The 20,508-nt window shown below is 39.5% G+C and overlaps 1 protein-coding gene across 9 annotated transcripts in view; it reads left to right on the plus strand.

The window, feature by feature from the left end:
- Positions 1 to 351: 351 nt before the first annotated feature.
- Positions 352 to 20,508, plus strand: part of LOC309630340 (uncharacterized protein) — a 170,168-nt gene continuing 150,011 nt past the window's right edge. For all 9 annotated transcript variants that reach the window (XR_014245620.1, XR_014245621.1, XR_014245622.1 and 6 more), the window contains exon 1: positions 352 to 19,175. Coding sequence is in view for 6 of the 9 variants with exons in the window: in XM_082395453.1 (XP_082251579.1) it covers positions 18,949 to 19,175 (227 nt within the window). In the remaining 3 variants the exon portion in view is untranslated. The remainder of the gene's footprint in view (positions 19,176 to 20,508) is intronic.

A 20,508-nucleotide genomic window follows, 5' to 3' on the forward strand; every position in this document is an offset into this window, starting at 1 on the left:
CACAGATCCACGGAGCTCAGAGAGGACCAAGCAGGATCAATGCAAAAGACAAACAAACTACACATCAGCATATTATTTTCAAATAACAGAAAATCAAAGATAGAGAAAAAATCCTGAAAGAAGCCAGAGGGGGAAAAACACCTTACCTATAGAGGAACAAAAATAAGAATTACATCCAACTTCTCCTCAGAAACCTCGCAAGTAAGAAAAGAATGGATGAAATATTAAAAGCTTCGAGAGAACAAAACCATCAACCTACAATTCTGTACCCTATGAAATTCTCCTTCAAAAGTGAAGGAGAGGGGCTTCCCTGGTGGTGCAGTGGTTGGGGGTCTGCCTGCCAATGCAGGGGACACGGGTTCGGGCCCTGGTCTGGGGGATCCCACGTGCCGCGGAGCAACTGGGCCCGTGAGCCACAGTTGCTGAGCCTGCGCGTCTGGAGCCTGTGCTCTGCAGCAAGAGAGGCCGCGATGGTGAGGGGCCCGCGCACCGCGATGAAGAGTGGTCCCCGCTTGCCGCAACTGGAGAGAGCCCTCGCGCGGAAACGAAGACTCAGCGCAGTCATGGATAAATAAATGGATAAATAAAAAAAGAACGTGAATTTCAAAAAAAAAAAAAAAAGTGAAGGAGAAAAAGAGAATTTCTCAGACAAAAAAAAAAAAAAAAAAGAGAGAATTTTTTGCCAGTAGAAATGACTTACAAGAAATGTTAAAAGAAGTTTTCTAGAGAGAAGGAAAATAATACAGGTCAGAAAGTTGGCTCTACAGAAATAAAGGGAGGGCATATAAGAAGGAATAAGTGAAGGTAAAATGAAATTTATTTTTCTTATTTTTAAGCAATCTAACAGATAACAGTTTGTTCAAGATCTTATGATCTTGACATTGCTGTACAGCAGCAATGTACTTGACTATGTATGCTTATGTATACACCACATATCTATACATTGTCCTATATATATCTTTATGCTTATGTAAGATTATATGTGTGTAATGAATGACAGAAATGATACAAAGAACAGGAGGAAGGAATTAGGATTATTTTGCTGTTATAAGGTACTCAAAGTACCCGTGAAGTGCCATAGTGTTGTTTGAAAGTGGACTTGGATTAGTTGTAATTGTGTATTTCAAACTCTAGGGCAGCCACGAAAACATGTTTAAAGAAGAAGTATAACCGCTATGCTAAGAAAGGAGAGAAAATGGAATCATAAAAAATGCTCAATTAAAACCACAAAAGTCAGAAAAAGAGTGAGAGAAGCCACTTTACTGGGCACCATTTGGACATGTATTCCTTGGCCGTCAGAAATGCAAAGATTGTGTTGGACATGATTTGTGGGAAGCTGGAGTTAGAGAATGAGGAACACAGAACTCCAATGGGACAGCAATGCCGACATCCTCCAGAGCCCAGTGGTGCAGGTCGCTTCTGCTTTTTGGAAGTACTATTCCTAAAGCTGGCCCAACTCCTTCCCTCAGTAAGTCTGCAATCCCTCTCTCTGCTGCAGGATGACTGGGAAGTCTGTGTGGGTGGATTCTGTGTAACTGCAGGGTGGACCTCAACTCTGCCTTACAAGGAGGGTCGGGCACCCTCGGAGAGGGAAGAGGGACACACACCTTCTTCCCCTTAGAAACACGCACACAGGACGTTACCTGAGAAAGAGGGAGGCACTTCCCAAGTCGCCTCATCTCTCTTCTTGACCTTTTACTTTTCTAAGTCCCTCGTTTTCCCCAGAAAGGCTCACGCAGCTCTGTGCAGGGACACGGGTGTTCCTCCTACCATCTTTAGGTCACCTGAGAGCTTCTCCAATGTCTGTATGCTCTTTGGTTAAACACTCGCATGCACACTTTTCCTCTAGCAAAGCATGTCCTCTGCTACCCCTCCTTTACTGGAGTAAAGCCAGGGGACACAGTGGGCTTCCTCCGCCCCCTCCTGTTCTCCATCTTTCTATTCCACCTTTGGTCCGCTTGATAAACCTGTTATATCTCATTTATTCCCACAACTCTTACACCTCTGTACCCCAAGGAGCAGTTGATTGTTATTCCTGTAATGGCATACAGTCGTCAGGGTTGTATTTACTTATCACACAAAAAAGATGAATTCAACCCGTTGGGCAGCGTGTACATCACACAAAAGCAAACTTCCGTGTGGGTTTATGCAGCCAGTAGGGGTGTCTCCCCAGCTCAGAGGAGTACCAAGTCTCCTTGATCTTAACTGTTTATTTTAAACCAATTCCGGGGGCCATTTAGTCAACATTTAAACTATGAATTGTGGAATCATGCCTCCATACCTAGGAACTCTCCAACTCAGGGCTTCTAATGAGAAATGGATTTTCCAATTAGTAAAGGGACTAAGGTCTTTCAGAGAGCCATGTCAGCAAAACCCTTAAAACTGCTTATCCTAATACAGAATTGCTCCCCACCTCAGTTTAATCTCTGCCGCCAGAGCTATTTCCCTAAAGTAATCAATACATTTGATTTGAATGTCTCATTTTTCCCTCAAAGTTCCCTGCCCTTCATTCTCTGTATGAAGTGTTATAACATTTTCTCTTTGCCCATTGGAGTTTTTTTGTTCTAAAGACCTAACTCAAAGACACCACTTACATGAAGCCTTCTCTGAACTTGCCTGAAACTAGTCACTCCTCTTCCTATGATGTCTCTTCAGGAAAAAAAATTAAATAAGAATATACGGTCTAGTTACTGGGTTGTTTTGATATTTCACTGTCTCTGCAAGTCTTTATTTAGTCATGTGCATTGCTGGACATGTTTTATAGCATGTAGATAATTACTCATACAAACAGGTAACAATATATGAAAATACACTATGAATAGAAGCAACCACAGTAAAGCACATTTCCAAGATACCTGTTTTGAAATCTAGTGTAAAAGTGAAAAATATCTAGCAGTTGGAGTCAAAACCCAGCTGGACAGGTTTGCAGGAGCTAATTTGCATATCTCCTACCAACCTGTCCAGTGACGTCATATCAGCCACATTAAGTGTTTTTGCATCATGGAAATCAACCAATTTTGTTAATCAGGACTCTTTCCTTCCTCCCCCTCCCACCCCCCTCAGAGTCAAACATTTACCAGCACTCCACTGATAACATTCCTTTTTAAAAAAACATCCTGCATCTGTGGTTTGTAATCAAACCTTCCCTATTATCCTCATTAAAAAATTCTTAGTCTTATCATCAGATTTTATAAAAAGCATGTATTTGCATAGCAATACATTTTATGGTGGTGTTGATTTTTCTCTGAGGGTTATTTCTACAAACACTTGTCTAGTTAAGGTCTACAATTGATTCAATATGATTGATAAAATAATTCTCAATTTTAAAATCAATAGTTTATATCTTTAATATGTGAGAATATTACATAAAAAACACAAATGATATTGTACACAAAAATTAAGAATTATGTATAAGAAAGTATGGATGATTTAAATAAATTATGAAACATAGTGTAGCTCTTCTATCATATTTAACTTGCTTTAATTTTTCCTAATATGACAGAGCTTAATCTTAAAAGTTGGTCATGTACACTACTTTCCTATGGCTGCTATAACAAGTTGCCACAACTTAGTCCCTTAAAACAAGGTATTCTTTCACAGTTCTAGAGGTCAGAAGTCAAAAATCAGTGTCCTGGGCCAACATCAAGGTGTCAGCCAGGGTCCCACTCCCTCCAGAGGCTCAAGTGGACATTCTGTTTCTTGCCTTTTCAAGCCGTTGGTGGCTGCTGGCATTCCTTGGCTTGTGGCCACAGCACTTCAATCTTTTCTCCATCTTCACATTGCCTTCTCTTCTGTGTGTGTGTGTGTGTGTGCGCGCACGTGTGTGTATATGTGTGTGTGTCTTCTCTGTTTCAAATTTCCCTGTACCTCTCTTTCATAAGAACACATGTAATTACATTGGCTTCACTTGGAAAATCTCCAGATACTCCCCATAAGTATCCCCAAGATACTTAATCATGTCTTTTACCATTTAAGGTAGTTTTCACAGGTTCCAGAGATTAGAACTCAAAATCAGCCCCCTATTTGGCCTATCACCTTGAAAAAAGAAAAAACTAAATATTTAAAAAAATATTTTCCAAGGGAGCCTACGTGTTTCAACCACTTTTCAGGGGCAGGAACAAAGTTACCCAGTATCGTGAAACATTCACTGAACATTCAGGACTGGCCAGAATAAAGATACAAAATATCTATCTTATTAATATTTATGGATTATTGTGATTACTTTTGAACTTCAGCTTATGCATTTGTCACAAATGCCTTGGCTTTTCTTTCTTAAGTATAGTACAATACCCTGTTCATTTTTAAAGTTGGGTTATTTATACATGAAGAAATATTTTTCAATACCCATCTTGTGTTGGAAAATTTTTTAGTTCTTACCTGAAGATTTTATGACAGGTGTCACCAATTATGCATTTCTTCATAAGTTCCAATATACATAAATCAAGTTGATTTGTCAGATTCTTTAGAATCACAACTTGAATCAGCACATTCTTACTGAAAATATTTTTACTGAACGCCAAGCATGTCCTCAGTGTTTTATCATCTTCTCGAAAAGTAAAGAACCATAAACTATTGTCAGGAATGACAGAACGTTAAGGAGACAGAGAGAAGTGATCTAGTTCAGAGCTATACAGACCCTCAGCCAGCACAGTGCGTTTAAGACGAGGCATGAACTTATTGATTCTTATTATCTTACTCTTACCAGTGCTTCATGTTGACTCTCTCATTTAATCCATGGAATTTAACCACAGAGAAATCACTCACGTGATATAGGCAGTTCAGTAGGGTAAAGGGGAGTGAGTTTTGGGATTCAGATATGGGTTGGTTTCTTGATTCTGGCGCTTATGTAGGAGTGGACAAACATTTACCATGCTGTATTCGTTTATCCCAAGTAACTAGACATCACAGACCTCCTGATATATGATAATGGCTCTTGGAATAAAAATATATAATAAGACCTATATTACATTACATGGTTAGAGACGACATGTGCCTACATGTGCAGGAATTTTTAAAGATGACCATCAGTTATCTTTCAGGGAGTAAAAGAAGGCTTTAAAGAGAAGGTTCTTCAGCCTTTAAAGACTAAAGAAAGGGAAGAGGAGAAAAGGCACACACACACACACACACACACACACACACACACAGAAGGAGGAGGAAGAGGATAAAGTTATGGTTCATGAGACTAGCAGGATATGTGTATATGATAGTCGGAAGCAACCCTGGCTGGATTAGGGAAAACGTAGGATAACATTAGAAAATAATGTTGCTTAGTTAGAGGAAGACGCAGGTACTGCAGATTTTGAAAATTAGGTAAAAATGGTCACATATGACGTGACAAGAGATGGGGAACCACTGAAGGGCTTTGAGCAGAGGAGTGACATAATGGAAATAGTTGATCATTTGCATATATAGTGAAAGAGTTTAAAGAATACTAATCAAATGAAATTGGGAACTGAGAAAAAAATATTTCTTCTGAAATAGACAATTTAATGGAAAATTGTGACAGTATCCAAGTAAATAACATAACAAGCAAAAGACTTTGCAGAATATTGATTTAATGCATCACTTAAGCAAGAGAATATCTCAGACCTGCATTATCTATGCTCTATTTCCTTGTACCTTGGACAGCTTATCTATTTACTTCCCTCCAAAGAACAGGCACATTTTTCTACATGAATTGTTTGCTTATGATGTATAGTATTTAACAGAGATAAACTGCCGCTCAGAGATAATTCAGCACTTTTGGAAGTTATGTATTCTTTAATATGCCATGGGTTAGAACATCATGAATAAAAATGACTAAATTAAATTCAGACCAGCAGAAGATAACTGCCATCATCATCATCTGTTGAAAACATCACTGCCAAAGAAATCACTTTCAATATGCACAAAAGTTTGTAAATTGCAATTTGACCCCATTGTACAAATTTCAATAGTCATCTAAAACATCGAAAGAACCCATTTAAAATAATTATGTTGATTCTCAATTGTGCCTTCAAATGATATGTTCAGTTCACAGATTGGGGATATGACAAGAACATATGCCATAAAACCAGGATGAAAAGTTGAAGTTAGTTATCAGATCTATTGTTAATTTTAAGATGCAGGTAAGGAAAATTTACCTCTTTAAATTAAGAAAACTAATCTGAAAAAAAATTGGTATGGTTATGTCTATATAGTTACCATATTAAAGATAAAATTAACCTTTATTCCAATGAAAGCTCTGTGGAATTCTTTTAGGGTAGGAAAATAAATGTCACTCCCCATTAAAATGAAGCAAATGCCTTATTTGGTCAAGGCAGCATGCATAATTTAATTAGATGCCCTAATATTCTGGAAAATGGCATGAAAGGGCAGCTCAAATATATTTAGCAGTTCTGAATTTTAGAGGCGTTATAGCTGGAAGAGGTGTGTCCTTACAGAATGCTTTATGATAGCCTCACTTCTGCTCATGACTACAGAGGGGTCTTAGGAAATTTCTTCTCCCCTAAAACTGCAGAGCACGAGAAGTCCAGGAGTGAATGGACTTCAAACTTGAGAGGCAGAGATCTTGAATTTCATAGCAAGAATCTGAAGAGATCAAGGTTCACAGCTATCTGGAATGAGTCAGGGCTGCAGAGGATTTGGCTTTGGGGAAAGAGGGTAGAAGGAGAAAGAAAAGCTCTTGTAATTGAAATTCTTTGGGGGATGAAAAGTTTGATCTCACTTTTGTTTTCATGACTATAAGCGAATAAGAAAACTGATATCTTATTATTTGTAAAACCCTGAATATTTAGGCAAACCCCTAATTTAGGGTCAAAAGTCAGAATCAGATGAAATATATCAGTGTCATTTGAGTTTCCTTCCCTCCCGTAGGAGTTGATTTGACTCTACATCAAGGAGAGGATCAGTGAATGTGAAATGATGTAGATGAACTAAGAACAATGACAAGAACTCCCCCATAGAACTTAATGAAAATCATGCCATTTATAGGCACCAGAAAACATGAAAAACCAAAAGGAAATAGTCATAAGAGAGATTTGCAGAGCAATGTTCTCCAGAGTTCAAGAACATTAATACTTGTGTTGACTAGACTTTTACTTATTTAGTGCCAAAGTTGTCTTCTCTTATCTGCTTCTTGTTTTTAGATTATATATAGTAGATTACATATCATTCAGTATATTAAAAGAAGCCTAAGAATTTATTATATTTAGATGCATTTCGATGATTTTATACCTTGTTATCTCTTCCTGTGGGGTAAGAAAAGGCATTATTCTTTTATTTTCCCAACTGATGATAGTGCTGGAAAATAGTACATTCTCAATAAATATTTGTTAGCTAACTGATTCAATCTTACTGTGCATATTATAAATGAAGAAAACAGTGAGGCCCCACATGGTGTCTCAGGCAGACTTTAGGACAACTTCTCAGTTGCTCCAGGAAGCAGGAAGTCCCTCCAGTAAAAGAGATGTGTCTTTTTCTATTAAGATGAAATATGTTACATAAGTCATAGGGAAAGTGAGGCCCGTATACATTGATTTGATGGTTATGATCAGAAGTTGCACCAAATCTGTCTAGAATGGAAGTTTGTTTCTACGGCCAGGCCATGTCAGATCTCAATCCAAGGAACTGATGTGTTGGGGATTGAAGGAAAGATGTCAGGAAACCCAGTGGTCAGAACGTAGCTGAGTATTAAGACAGAAGCAAACTATGGCTTTGTAGAAAATTCAAGAAGTCTACCATCCACACTGCAGACTGCATCACTCTCCGTTCTTGCTGAGGATCGACTCTCTTGATTTCCTAGTCTATATTCTTGCTGAAAATAGACTTTCCTTCTTAGTCTATAGACTGAAGTGGAAATCTCTTATTCACAACTTCAAATTCCTAAGAAAAGGATTGTGACACACTGTGCTTAGATCAAGTCCCACACCTGGACCAGCACATTGTGAGCTGGGTAATAAGAACATGACTGCTCCAGATGCAAATATGTGCATGGAACTTCCTAGAAGTCTGGGGAAACAATCCAACAGCAGCTACTATATTCCTGCATCCAGCTGCTGGCAGGAGGTCTGCCCTAAATGAGAAGACATACATCCTGTATGATTTCCATGCTTCCATTACCTTCTGGATGACCTTGGATAGATCGAGCGAGTGGATTTTTTTTTTTTTTTTGAGTATAGTTGTTTTACAATGTTGTGTTAGTTTCTGTTGTACAACGAAGTGAATCAGCTCTATGTATACATATTGGATGTAGTAGTTGTCAACCTAAGGACCAGGTCTACAATCACCTTAGTACTCAAGTTTGCACCCCATCCATTTTCTCTCTTTTTTTCCTATCTAGACCGACAGCTCAGGTTCTCATACACTTCACTGCTGGCTGTGCTCACTACATAGTCATTTCCGTCCCCACTGACTAAGAAGCATAGTTTTGTCATTTGCTTTTCATTCCCTGAGCCCATCTCTAATGCAAAAGCTCAAACTGGAAATTTCCAACATAACATTCGCCCGTTAAAGCAGCCAACTAATGTTACTATTCCCCTCATACCCCACCCCCATACACATGGAAAAAAATAATCTGTTCAGGGGAGGGGAAAGAATGGTTCCATTTTCTTTTAAACGTTTCTTTCAAAGAATGTATTGTTCCCATTATATTGTATATTACTCTAAGACAAGTCCCCAAGAAGGATTTTTTCCCCTTGTTTCTAAAGTCTTTTAAAACAATCTTTGAAAGAGCACATCCAACCACCCATTTTTCTAACTGATATTTTCACTGCTTAGTCTCAAGCTTAGAAATGTGGAGCTTCACTGGTGGAACTTTCTATGTAAATTATTAATCCAATTTAATTTAAATTTTCATAAGTTATTAAAGGAGATTGCATGTGAATAGCCAGTTTTCAGATTTGGTAAGTTCTAATTCAAGACAGTGGTAATGTGCAGGCTTTGGGTATTAACTTTCCTTAAGTAAAGCATGAAATAATTTCTTTCATCCAAGACAAAATGTAGATGGCAGATGCTTTTCAAAGGGTTTAATTAATTATCTCAATTTTAGACCACCCAAGAGTTGGGAGTTGTGTTGGAAGTGAATATATAGATACAGCTCAAACGTAATGTGATGTCTGGAAGGCCTAACAATTTTCATAGTTGAAGACCTTACTGGGTAATTTGGTGTGTCTGTAAAAGCCACATACTTACCTAGGTCAAGAGGCTGGAGTTGTAGAGTGAACTCGGATTCCTTGTGCCTTTTCTATTTTATTTTCCAGGCTCAGTAGGTAATTTCTTAAAGTTAATTGCCCGTAAAACACTTGCTTTCATTCAATAAAGTGTCATGGCCTGAGTGATATTTTTGAAGATAAATAAGAAATAAGAGAAAAGAAATCTTTGTAAAAGGAAGACCCTGGAAGACTAAAAGAACATTCAGCACAAGTTTCTATAAATACTTACAACCCCCCAAATAGGATTAAAATACTTCAATCTGACATTTCACCGTGTTACAATTACATGGATACTCAATTTATGCCAAGAAATGTAGAACAGCTTAAATTAATCATATGTGTGATATTAGAAGAAACATGAATGCCCAAACCAGAATGCAGTAGATAGTCACTTAACGGTGTTATTTGAAGATCATAAAACAATCTCACCGTTTATCAAAATGTTTCCTCTCCAAGTAGTCATTGCCAAAGATGTTCACCCCTGGATTCCCAATAGATAAATGTCTTACCTCATTATACTTATTCACACAGGTACCCTCTAGTAGAACAACACCACTGGGGAATGATCTTTAACAAAATCAAGCCAGCAGAACACTGAGCAAAGATTTCAGAAAAACAGTAGGTTATTTTCAAATTCATTTTGGCATCAAAACAAACACAAACAGAGCAAAAATTATTTTCTCAGCCCCACAATCCAAGCGCTGAATGAAAGCATTCCAGAGTTAAAGTTGTGGATGAAAGATAAATGTGATACCTTGAATAGGTAAATGAGGGAGCAGGACTTTGATGAGGTACTGTGGAGGGGTTCAAGTCAATCTTTATAGATTCTATTTTGTGGGTTTGCAGAGAAGGATTGCGGAGACCCTTCCTAAAGGTATCACTTGGACTTTGGCAACTTCCTGAGGTATCAAGTGCCAGCAAGATAGGACAAAACTTGAAGGGTGAGGGTGAGAATTGACAAAAGAGGAGAAAAAGGAAAACAGGGGATGGGAGAATCTCTCTCATTGGAGATGGTCAGTAAGTCCTACTGAGTAGCTGGTGTCTGTCTTATGTACTAATTTGATACATCTGAATGGTTTCTGAAGCTTTGATCCTCCAGTGTGCTCAGCAGGCCAACATCAGCATCACCTGGGAGATTTTAAGAGGGATGTGCAGAAGCTAAGACCATGCCTCTAACCTACAGAATCAGTATCTGCATTCTGACAAAGTCCCAGATATTTCGTGTGCATGACTGTCAGAAAAGCATTACTATTTGGCATCTAGGTATACACACTCAAAGGATGTACTCATACATAAAATTAAAACTCTAATAAAGTAATGATTCTTTTAAATAAATAAAATTTTGTTCTTGTAATCTGAGACCAGATAAGAATAATACTTTTTTTTGGTTACTCTAATTCTAAAAATTAGAGTTTCTGTTCACAGGTTGTGTGCTGTCTATGTAGCTATTTACCTACGATTGGAAGAAAACAGGAAATATACTTTGCCTTTCATTAGCTAAGGCATTGGAAATTGAGAAATTTAAGACAAAGGTAGATCAATCTACTTCTCTTCCTTTTTCTACCTGATGACAAAACAGCCACAGGAAAACCGTGGAACACCAAAATAGTGAGTTTTGACTTTGTTCTACATGAATCATATTCATATTTGGGAAATCCTCCATGTCTGAATGTTTAACTTTTACATACTTGTAGGAAATATGGTCATCACACCCAAGAGAGGATAATAAACCAAGAAAAGTCAAAAGCATTTCAGTCACTTAAAGCTAAAAATCTAAGTTCATGAAAAGTTTTGTCTATTACAGAGTTCAGAAAAGAAAAAAGAGGCACCCTTTTTACTATGCTTGGCCTAACTATCTAAGAGCTGACCACATAGCCCAATGTGGGCTCATTGTAAATTCAGAATGCTGGAGAAACTTCCTGCTCAGATAGCTTTCATTTTCATCTGATCCTAATTTTCCCACCCAAGATTCAGACCACCCATGACAAACAAACAAACAAAATTACTACCAAGAGCTAATTTTATAATGAAAACAATTTGTATATAAATGTGTGAAACGCAGGACTGTCTGTGGACCCTATCCTTTAGGATACAAGTTTAAGGCCAAGTTAGAAGTCTTAACAGAACTTCTTACATTTTCACAGTCGTTATGGTTGTAAGTGTTGGCAAGCAGAGACATGGTGCTTTTACTATGTTGCATTAGGAGTTTCCACAAATCACATAATTTCCTAGATCTCAGTTTCTCTATACGTAGTAAAGGGAATATCAATACTTGTACCGCCTTCCTCATTGTGTTATTGTAAATATCAAATATAACAGTGGCAATGAAAGAACTTTGAGGTGTATCGAGTGCTGTATAAATAGAAGAGGTTGTCATTGGTGAATGTGTTTTCGTAAAGACATTTTAGGATTTATAATATGGTATATATTCTGGGCTTATTTAATAATATGCAGTTTAACATGTCCAATTCTGCCATCGATAACATTCATTCTTCAATAGATTTTCCTTTAGTAAGTTGAAAATAGAAATTGACCTTTTTAACGTACAAAGAAATATCTTTACGTGACAAAAACATAGATCTACTTTCTTTTTTTACTTTACATGACTGACCTAGAACAATTATAAAAGCACATACCTACAACTTTGAAAGAGCAAGTGAACATATAATCACAAAACTCATTTATTAGTCTTTATTTTATTTTCATCACTATCACATTTGGGCATTTTATTCAATTTTGTTTTCTCAACTAATTCCTTTGTAAATGAATATATGTAATGGTTGTACACTATATTTAGAATATGGGGACTCAAACTTTGAACCATAGACACAACAAATTCCAGACACATATTCTAGTTAGATAGTTCACTGAACATTCAATAGCAATATATTCTAGTTAATCTGTACAGTTGACTTTAGCTTTTAGCTATGCAAGAGTTTCTCTATTGTTTTCACTATGGAACTACGTTAATAATTTTTTTATTGTTACACTTCGGTGATTCTTTCCCCGCAAATACATTAATTGAATTCCCTTATAATTATTTATGCATTCATTCATTCAGCAAACATACGAGTGCCTATTTTATGCAACACAACGTTCTAAGCACTGGGGGAAACATATGAGTCATGTTCAGGTGGAAGGAGACATATAATAGAAAAGTGGGTTAAAATGAGATATTTTCTGATAGTATTAAGTTCTATGAACAGAAAACAAAACCAGACCTTACGTTATATAAGTCAATAGATGAGTGCCATTCTAGAAGGAAGTTTTCTCTGAGCAGTGGCATTTGAAGAGAAACACAGGTGATGGACATAAAGGAGTCAGCCCAGGAAGATTGAGGGGAAGGGCGTTCTTGGCAGATGGAACAGCTAATCCAACAGCTTGAGGAAAGCCTGAAACACTAGGAAGGCCGGTATGATTGCAAGCCGTGAAAGCGGGGTGGATACCAGGTGAGATCAGAGTGTCAGGTAGGAACAGTAATAGGGTGAGGCTGTGTCTTACAGGTCACAGCGAGGAATCAGGAGGTTAATAGAAATGTCATGGGAAGCAACTGGAGAACTCTAGGCAAGAAAGTGACAAGGCATATTCTGTATTTTAAAAGCTAGCTGCTGCGTGGAGCATAGATCATAGTGGGAGTGAGTGCACGTGCAGAATCAGAGAGACCAGATAAAGGTGGTTACAGTAATGGATGTGAGAGGTAAGAGTGGCTGGGACATGCATAGCAGTGAAAGATGTGGGGAGAGGCTATTGCATTTAAGGTCTATCTGGAAGGTAAGCCTCACAATATTCACTTATCCGTGGACACGCAGGGGGAAGGAGACTCAAAAAAATGAGAAAGCCATGTGACTTGACCAACCTCATAATTTCAATTCATTCTTTTAAATGTAGGAAGCCCTTACTTTTACAGACCCCTGGAAGAGGAGGAAGTATGTAAGAATACTCAGATGTCTTAGAATTCCTCTAGTTTCAAGAGAAACAGATTTTAAGCCAGGGGAAAGGAAACCCATTCCCTCTGAGTGTGCGAATGGGCATTTTCAAGGTTCCCTCAGAAGAAAGGTACTGAATCCGCTCTGTCTTTATATTCTAGAACTAGGATATTAGTTCCCTTGAGTGTTCTCTAAACCACTGGACAAATACAGTGCTTTGCTGATCCATCAATTTTACTCAAAGATTTTAAAGGCTTGGGAAGCCAAGTTTAATTTATGCATTTTAATTTTTACATGTATGTATTCAGTATGTACAATTTATATATTTCATTTTAAAATTTATTTTAAAATTTATGTGCTTTAATTTTAATGTATGTCATATATAGTAGCATTTGTAAACTATGAGGTAGAATTAAATATGTCCATGCATTTTTTTCTAGATAAAATAGGAGATTAAAAAACAGGCTCCTGGGCTTCCCTGGTGGTGCAGTGGTTGAGAGTCTGCCTGCCAATGCAGGGGACACGGGTTCGAGCCCTGGTCTGGGAAGATCCCACATGCCGCGGAGCAACTGGGCCCGTGAGCCACAACTACTGAGCCTGCGCGTCTGGAGCCTGTGCTCCGCAACAAGAGAGGCCGCGACAGTGAGAGGCCCGCGCACCGCGATGAAGAGTGGCCCCCCCCTCGCCACAACTAGAGAAAGCCCTTGCACAGAAACAAAGACCCAACACAGATAAAAATAAACTAATTTATTAAAAAAAAAAAAAAGGCTCTTCTGAGGACTTCAGGTTTTGCCTTAAGGAAAATAAGGGCCACTGAAGTGTTCCTTTTAAAAAACGGAAGATTTGAGAAAAGCTTGTTACAGGAGGGGACATGGAGCGGGGATGAGCCAGGCTGAAGCAGAGGGGAATCTCTGATCTGAAGTATTACGAATATTGAAGCATGCTCGCCAGGAAATAGATGGAACGAAGTGGACAGAGTCAAGAGGCCTCTGGGTATGCTGATGAGTTGGATATGAGCCTGGGAAAAGAGAAGGAAGATTTAAATATTCGGCTCCAGTTTTCTGTCTTTGGTCCCTGGTGGTTCTATTCATGGAGATGGAAGTAATGAAGGTTACACAGATCAGAAGAGATGATGAACATATTGAATGCGAGGTTCTGTGAGAGGTTCAAGGGGAAAGGTGTGGTGGATCTACAGCTCCTCAGGAGAGAGGTCCGGGCTGCAGTTAGAAGGATGGAAATCATCTGTACAGAGTCGTCATCAAAGCCATGGAGGTGAATTAGTGAGAAGAGAATAGAGCCTCTGAAAGACTGAAAAATACAAACACACTACAAACAAGAAGAGGAAACACAGTTTACCGAAGAGAACAAGAAGACATAAAATGATAGAAAGAAAACCAGGGACACATAAGGCCAGAAGGAGAGACCGCTTCAAGAAAGAGGGAGTGACCGACTGCACAGACGTTTTAGAGAAGCCAAGTAGCAAAAAGGCATGGGATTTAGCAACACACAGTCCTGGTGGTCTTCTCAGCACAGCATAGTGAAGACACAAGCCAGATTTCAGCAGGCAGAGAAATGATAGAAAAGAAAGTTGAAATTGTGTGTCACTAAATCTTTCAAGGAGTTTGTCCAGGAAGGACGGAATACAGAAGGGGGACCTGGTAGCCAAGGCAGGGACTTTTAAGTATTGAAAAGAACTGAATACTTTTAAACGCTAGCAAGAAAGACTGAGTAGGCAGGGAGCTGTTGACAATGTGAGGAGGGTAGAAACATATAAGAAAAAGTTTCTGAGCAGGCAGGGGAGGTAACATCCTTGTACACGGTGAGTGATTTGCCTTGGACAGATTTGAAAACAGCTTTTCCATTGTAATGGGAAGAAATGAGGAAAGGACGAATCTTCATCTTGGTAAGTTTACTGGTGCCCCTGGGAATGAGAAGGTAACACAATCTAGGAAGATGGATGGGACAGAGACAGAGAGAGAGAGAGAGAGGGTGTAGAGCATTGTAGACAGTGAGAAAAGGAGCTGACTGGGCAAACAGGTGTTATTCAGGAACTAGGCAACTTTGGACATGATGTGTTTATAATAGTCATACCCTTTACAGACATTAGAATTTGATTTGGCAGTTCTTAGAAGCCCAGATTAGTCTAGAGGAGATAATCAATTGGATTCATCCAAAAATGGGTTTTACCTGGTGGGCTGGATGAGGCATCAGAAGGAAAACAGGGCAAGGAAGTTGGGACTATTGACCAGATGCTGTAGGAATTCATAAAATGTGGACTCTCACAGAGAAGGAAGTATGAAAGGAAAGGGAAAGAAAAATGGAAATGGATGATGGATACGGGGAAAATGGAGGAGCCAGAGAGTTTGGAGGGATTAGAAAGGGTGAGAGGGAGGCGTAGTGATCAAGTTGGAACGGTTGAAGGTGGTGGTTACAGAGCATGTGGGTTCATTTGACAATTTCAAAAGCAAACCATCCCAACCTCTATGGTGCAGGCAGGGGTGACTGCGGTGGGAGTGGAGGTGGGAATCATCGGCACTGAAGAGGTCAGTGAACCAAGATAGTAGACGGTTGGATATATTGCTCTGTGAACACTGAACTAAACTGGGGGGACAGCAGGACCAGTGATAAAGAGGAAATCTGAGAACCGGATGCCCGGTCCCCAGTGGGTGAGAAGGACAGAGGAGTTGATAGGTGATGGCCAAGAGGAGCTAAGTAAGCATGTGCCAACACTGGGAACCTCAGCTTGGCCAGTGTGAGCACGCCCCATGGTTAATCTAGACCAACAGTGGGGAGAGTCTGTGCTCTCAAAATCATTTCCCTCCTGTCCTCCAGTGTCGGGCTCATTTACTTTGACATTATTTTATTTTATTTAAAAAAATTTTTGTTTTATGTGGACAACTTTTAAAGTGTTTATTGAATTTGTTACAATATTGCTTCTGTTTTATGTTTTGGTTTTTTGGCCGTGAGGCATGTGGGAATCTTAGCTCCCTGACCAGGGATTGAACCTGCACCCCCTGCATTGGAAGGCAAAGTCGTAACCACTGGACCACCAGGGAAGTCCCCGTAGAATTTATTTTAAAATGTTATTTTTAACACCTTAGCATAATCTTTTTTTTTTTAAGTATTTATTTATTTATTTATGGCTGTGTTGGGTCTTCGTTTCTGTGCGAGGGCTTTCTGTAGTTGCGGCAAGCGGGGCCCACTCTTCATCACGGTGCGCGGGCCTCTCACTGTCGCGGCCTCTCTTGTTGCGGAGCACAGGCTCCAGACGCGCAGGCTCAGTAGTTGTGGCGCACGGGCCCAGCTGCTCCACAGCATGTGGGATCTTCCCAGACCAGGGCTCGAACCCGTGTCCCCTGCATTGGCAGGCAGATTCTCAACCACTGCGCCACCAGGGAAGCCCCCTTAGCATTATCTTATCCGATTTATTTTAGATCCGATAGCTTACTTTTGAACTGATCACTGCAAGACAAAGGGAAAAAAATCAACACATATTTATCTCATCTCTACTATGATAGGCATTATGAGGGATGAAGAAAAGAGTGAGATACAACCCAGTCCTTGAAATATTTTCAATAGAGAAACTTACTTAGTGAAAATAGGATAACATAACATGATCACATGGGTGCTATATGAGAAGGCAGACTCAGCAGAGCTCTGGATGGCAGGAGGTGATGACAATTTGGGGGAAACTAAGTACCACTCAAGGAAAGAAAAAAAAAAATAGGTCAAAAAAGAAGAAGACAAAAATGATCTTCTAATTCTACCTATCTACCTATGTTTAACTGAGCCCAGCTGCCCTGTGCTCTGAGTGACAGCGGTGTGTACGTTCAACACCACAGGTGAGGATACTGTCATATTCCTTGAGTAATTATCTCCAGTCTCCAAACAGACCCCACAAGGGTAGGCGGTGTGAACGGAAATGTCCTATAACTGGTGTGATTGGGGCTACAGTGGGGACACATTCAGGAAACTCCACGTGGACTCGATATTGCCTTGGCTGACATGGAATTTTGATGCTATTTTGGAAAGGATCCAGGATTTGCCTTATCCTGCTTTTTGATGTGTTTTCAAGCTCTAGACCGGCCGCAGGGCACCTAAGGCTCAGAATGATGTGCTGGGTGAATTTGTTCCTTCAATAAATGTGGAAGCTTCTATTGCTGCAGGATTCTGTGCAAGCCCTCCTGAGGGGCCCCAAAGGCAAATACGGCTCCACAGCTGCCCCTCTAAGGCCGATTTATAGCCGTTTAACGGTAAGATGTGGGTCTGAACCAAGCGCACCTATACAACTACAGTGGATAGTCTCCATATACATGAAATATTCAAATCTGTTGCACCAGAAAGGGAAAAAAATAAACTTATTCAACACCATGATGAAAATCCATATAGTGTGTAAACTAGAGAAAAGTTGGTTCGAATCAAGTACCACCAATTACCAACTTGATGAAACTGAGTGTCTGCCTCATTTCCTCTTCTCTGAAATGGAGATAATAGAATAGCTACCTCGTTGATAGTTGGAAGGATTGAACAAGGTGATGTGAAGTGCTTGGCTCATTACCTGGCACACACAACAGGAAGGTATTTACAAGGGATGACCGCTATTATTTTGGAAGGCAATATCCCTGGTTGAAAAAGTTGACATGAAATCAGCCCAATATGGGTTCACATCAAGAACTACCATGGTAGCAAAGCATCTGAGTCTGTTTTCACCACCAAGAAATGAAAGTGATAAAACTGACCCTATGAGTCGTTGTAGCCATTAAACAAGACTGACTGGCTCGTAGTAGGTTTGCAAGAAAAAGCAAAGCAGTACTACTCACTTTGGTGTCCCCTTCATTTACTTTACATAACTCTGTGAATCCTGGATCCAGGTAAATGAATAGAGAGGTGTTACCTGTCAGAGTCTACCTTCCTCACCTTTGACAACCTTTACACTGGGAAGATGGGATGTGATGGTCTCTAAGGATGTGATGGTCTCTAAGGGAACTCACACCTCTAAATCTTTACAAACGCCCCAGAGATTTTTACGAATCAGGTGAATTAAATAATGCTGGGATAACCGAAAAGCACCGTCTACCTGTCCATTTTCTGGTCGTGTTGCATTATCAAAAGAGGTAAATTAAAGAATGGTTTTGGAAAAAGTATACTTCTTCTTCATCCCTGCTTAGCTGAAGCTTCTTTGATATTGTTGCCTTTTAATATTTTCCAGTGTCATTTTCCCCCCTACATTCTCCAAACTGTAACAGCCGCTCAAAAAAAGTTAATTCTGTTTCTGGGTGTCAATAATGAACAACTTAGGCTGTTGAGAACTGCAATTAAGCTTCTTTCAACATCAAAATAAACTCTGAAAATTCATCATTGAAGAAAAATTGATTTTGTGCTTCCAAACACGACTGAGTTCTGCAAAGGAATGAGGTAATTTACTTTCTGTCACCTCCAAAGTTAACTGGGGAACACACACACACACACACACACACACACACACATTTTCCTGACAGGCAAACAGGCAAATCACAGACAAAACTGCAGGGCAGGGGGATAAAAAGGAAAAAAAGAAAAAAAATCTTGAAAAAGCTGGGCTTCCAATCCCCTCCCACAAGCCTCTGTGAAGGATGACTTCAGTCCCTTTCTTAACTAATTCTGTCACTGTAAAATCCTACAGTCATTCTTCCACACATAAAGGACAAATAAGCTGGAGACGAGGACCCAGATGCTTTCATTTTTAACTATTCACCAATGGAGGAGAAGGCAGAATGCCTAAGCTATGTTTCAGTGGCCAATAGGATAGCTGTGTATCTCCCACATGACTCACTGCCCCTGTCTTTCACATGGGCTGTAATTTAGTTCAATTCAGAACTGCAGATAGTACAGCCTTCACAGCAGCCAAGGATGCCTGGGCACAAGTGCCTGAGTTCCGAGGGACTTTGGGAAACACTTTGCTAACTCTCTCCTGCCTGGAAACCAGGATTCTGCACCTGCCTGATGGACAGTCTGGCCAGAGCCTCGGCTGTGCCCCCGGGGACAAGGAACTAGCACAAATAACCGTTTGGAAATTGTAAGTATCCATTTCTTTCCGTCCGGTGTGTTGATGAAAATAGTTTTCTGTCATAAGCTTCCGATATGTGAAGATTTTTTTTTTTTTTTTCTGAGCTACTGTTATATGTGTGTCTTGACGGGTGTTCAGCCGGCAGGAAAAGGTTTCAGAAACAATTGTTGAATGCTTGATTCGGTGAAAGAGAAAGAATGAAAAATAAAAGTCAGGCATTCCAAGAGTAGCTGCAGGAGACTGCACCTCAAACATCGCTCCAGTGCGCTGCTTTGTTCATAAGAAAAAATGAAGGCACACACATATGTACTTACTTCACTTCTTTGCGCTCTTAATGCCTAATCTGATTTGATCTGTCCCCAAGAAAAATAAAAGACAAACTTTGCTGACTTTACTGATGAGGGCACCATCCACTCTCCAGACATCTGACAGTTATTATAATTAGCTATGAAAGACGGCTAAGACACTTGGGGGCAAATAGCTCTTAAATTCTGAACAATGGCTTCAAGCCAAGGCTTTCTTTTTATTTATTTTTTAACCACCACTTGTCATGTTCTCATCATGATAAGAGGCTGAACTGGTTTTAGGGTTTTCATCCACAAAATGTGAAATCAAGTTCCGGCAGAAGGGAAAGACTACTGAAAACAGCCAGTGCAAAGACAGAAGAAAAAGACAGCTTTCTGTCTCGGGATTCAGCCTTCCATGTATAAAGATTTTTTTTTTTTTTTGAAATTCCTAATAGGGTGGAGTGAGGATGTGGGGGTGGGGAGGAAGCATGCGGAAGCTGCTTTTATAGAAGAAATACTTAAAGAATAAAGGAATTTGGGATTTCTTTCTACTGGCACGCAAGGGTAGGGTTAGCATTGAAGTCACATTCATGGTAAGATTTTTTTTTTTTTTTTTTTTTTTTGGATGGAGTTTCAAACAGAAGCAACATACAAAGCAGTTTTTTTTATTATTATTTATAAAATAATTGGAAACAAATGGGGGAGAATGATCCTGTACTATTGCTTTCTTTTTACACTCAGCAAGGGGAATCCAGCAATGCATTATGCCTTCACTTCTAGAATCATCCAAATCCTTAAAAAGTTATAAGCTAAGTCTCCTAAGAAATTAAAAGGTAAATCAAACCGATGCGATTTTTTCACGGATGAAGATCTGGACCGGCAAAACCTCCGACCCAAAGGGAGTTTGGGAGAAAGCCCTGTCCTTCTCATTTTTGAAAGAGAATATTAACTCCATCAATTATGGACAGGAATTATTCAAAGGCTCCAGACATAACTAATTATGGCTTAAAGAGATCTGCCAGAGCAGAGCTCGTGTTCTCGTTATAAAAGTCCAA

This window comes from Balaenoptera borealis (genome assembly GCF_965194805.1).
Source record: "Balaenoptera borealis genome assembly, chromosome: 1".
Classification (NCBI taxonomy): domain Eukaryota; kingdom Metazoa; phylum Chordata; class Mammalia; order Artiodactyla; family Balaenopteridae; genus Balaenoptera; species Balaenoptera borealis.